We start from the raw sequence: 2,600 nt of genomic DNA, 5'->3' as shown, positions 1-2,600 counted from the left end.
GTGGGTTAGGGGCCTGTGGGGGGCCGTCTAAGGCGGAAGTGGGGGCTCCGGGGGTGGTGGCAGTGTTGGGGGTAGGTTTGGCTGGGTTAGATTGGACGGGGGCTGGAGCGAGAGGTTGAAGGAAGGAGAGAAGAGAGGTGAGGGGGTCAACAGCAGATCAGAGTGAGAAGGGAGGAAAGGAGTACTACACATCCTCAAGTTATTACAGTCATTTCTAGAGCGTGTAGGAGTAGAGTGATGCAGGATGGGGGGTTTTATAATTATAAATGGGATTTTTTCTTTTCAAATGTGGGAATATCGCGGAAAACCAGATCTGAGTTATTTACACTTTGTGTTACATCGACACTAGTGAAACCTCAAGAGCAGAGTCATTTCCAGGTGTAAGGACTCATTCCTGCACCACTCTATCCTGGATCCTTTTAGAAAAGTAGATTAGTTTCACACACACAGATGTTGTCGCTGGGAGAAGAGAACAGGAAGTGTGTGTTACCTGGGAATGCGTTGGGCGGGGCGGGGGTTGGCACGGCGATGGGTAGGACCACGCTGCCGCTGCCACTGTTCTCCCGGCTGCTGCTGCGGCTGCTGCTGGGATGGCTGCCTCCACTGCTCCCACTGCTGTGGGGGGGGGGGCACAACACACTCTGAAACACCGTCACTCACTCTGCTGGGAGACGCTCCGAGAGCAGGTCGTGCCTACCCTATTCTTTTATAAAAACTTAAGAGTGGAAAATGTAATATCTATTTGTTTAAAAATAGAGGTCTTTACCTACAAACTAAATTAAATCTTCACGTCTCAATGGTTTCAGGAGCTATGAATCAGAGCCACTTAACACAGGCACTTCCTGTTTGGGTTTCCATAGCAACTAAATAGATTCTGCAATTTAATCTCATGAGCTGCTTTTAAAAATTAAAACCACTCACAATGTCCTCGAGTTAATCTGTGTATTTATTGCGATGCTACTATGATTTTTAAGGATTTAATAAATTGAAAGGAGACATACATAAATGAAAAAAGGAGACTCTACAGAAATGCTTTATTAGTGTTTAAGATTAGCTGCCTGCATTATTAACCAAATTCAGTTTTGTTCTCTCAAATCATCTTCAAATCTTCTTTTTTCCCCCTTGTACCAACACAAGGCTGGAACAACAGAGTTCAGGAACAGAGTTCAGCACCTTCCCAATAACGCACATTATTAATGTGACACCCTCAAGAGCATGGATGTGTTAGTACAAGCTGTAATGCCTTTGAAATGGCTATGTCACAGTGATTTAAAAAAAGCAGCCTGGCCAAGGACACATGACACAGGTGACGCAGAGAGCGCCACGAGACAGACAGAAGAGGTGACACGCTGAGAGAGCAGGAAGCGAGGAGACACACAGGAATGACTCTTTGGGAGATGGAGAAAAGGAGCAGTGGATGGAGCAGGGCAGATACAGAGGAAACTGGGGAATTGTAGCTACAGCACAGAAGGGGCGCAAATTACGTACGTTTCCATGTTGTTGTCTTTACCTCCAAACTCATGATTTCACTTCTGCGATTAGCTCTTGGGTTCTAAGAGGTGTCCTGGGAGAGGAGCTGACATTGACAGTGGGGGCGACGCTGCTTATTGAATGACTATTACCATAGGAACCTGCTGAACGTCTAGCCATGCTGAATACAGCTCTGAATACCTTCCTCATTCTCTGTGCTTATATGAGCGGCAAGAGAGTGGTGCGGTGATGGCGTGTTTTATAGGCCGACAGAAGATAGCATCGCAAGGGGTCCTTCGAAAAAAAAAAGCCAATGGGATTTTACATTGGATTTTGGAATATTGCATAAAATAAACATGTTTATGATACTTACATGTTTTGTTCAGCAGGATATATTAACAGCACTATGATTTTAAACATAATTGCCAGAAGTAGAAAGCTAGCATTAGGCTATATATGAGCTACAACACGGTCACATGACTTCAAGTCAATGTGGCTAAGCTAAATGCGGCTAATGCTTGGCGAGATGACGCTTAGAATTCTTATTTAGGCGCTTGGTATCGAAGTTTCTGACATAGGTTATGTCGTGGAACGAAAAATGGTAAAATGCTAACTAATTTCCACATTGAAGGACTCATTCCTGCAGCACTATATGGACCATCCCTTGTAGCAGTAACTCTTGTAGAAAAAGGTTGGTCAAACGTTTTAAAAGAAAGAAGGGAGGAGAAGGGATTTCCAGTTCAGATTACAAGAAGGGGGAGGCTCGAGGAGAAGAAAAAGGAAAAGTGGGCGTGTTTAAGAAGAGTAGAGAGGCATGCTGGGAAGTGGGGGGTACCTGTACGTGCGGTTCCTCTGATTAACAGATGCAGTGCGTGCAGGGCTCTGCAGGGGGGGCGCCATGTTGCGCGTCGGGCTTGAGACGTAGTCGTTAGGGACAACGGGCGGACGCACCGGCTCGAGCGTCCTATAGGGGGAGTGGCGCCTGCGAGAGGGTCAGGAGGACAGGAGGCGAGGGAGAGGGGGGGGCATCCACAGAGAAGTGTAGGTAGGGGGGAGGAGGAGGGAGGAGAGCAAGAAAAAAAATAATAATATAAGTGCAAACTTAAAAAACGGGGTATGACAGGTGAACA

At 46.3% G+C, this 2,600-nt stretch overlaps 1 protein-coding gene across 8 annotated transcripts in view; it reads right to left on the bottom strand.

Annotated features, from left to right (window-relative positions):
* Positions 1-2,600, bottom strand: part of LOC104956267 (abl interactor 2) — a 25,635-nt gene that overhangs the window by 13,972 nt on the left and 9,063 nt on the right. For 7 of the 8 annotated variants that reach the window (XM_010783737.1, XM_010783740.1, XM_010783736.1 and 4 more), the window contains 2 exons: positions 2,306-2,452; positions 491-615 (listed from right to left, as the gene is read on the bottom strand). In XM_010783737.1, coding sequence (XP_010782039.1) covers positions 491-615; positions 2,306-2,452 — 272 coding nt within the window. The remainder of the gene's footprint in view (positions 1-490; positions 616-2,305; positions 2,453-2,600) is intronic. The other variant, XM_010783743.1, reaches the window with a different exon arrangement.

This window comes from Notothenia coriiceps, unplaced genomic scaffold (assembly GCF_000735185.1).
Source record: "Notothenia coriiceps isolate Sejong01 unplaced genomic scaffold, NC01 NC01_scaffold00025745, whole genome shotgun sequence".
Taxonomy (NCBI): Eukaryota; Metazoa; Chordata; class Actinopteri; order Perciformes; family Nototheniidae; genus Notothenia; species Notothenia coriiceps.
The sequence above is the reverse complement of the archived record's forward strand: the minus strand, read 5'-3'. Positions and strand labels throughout refer to the sequence as shown.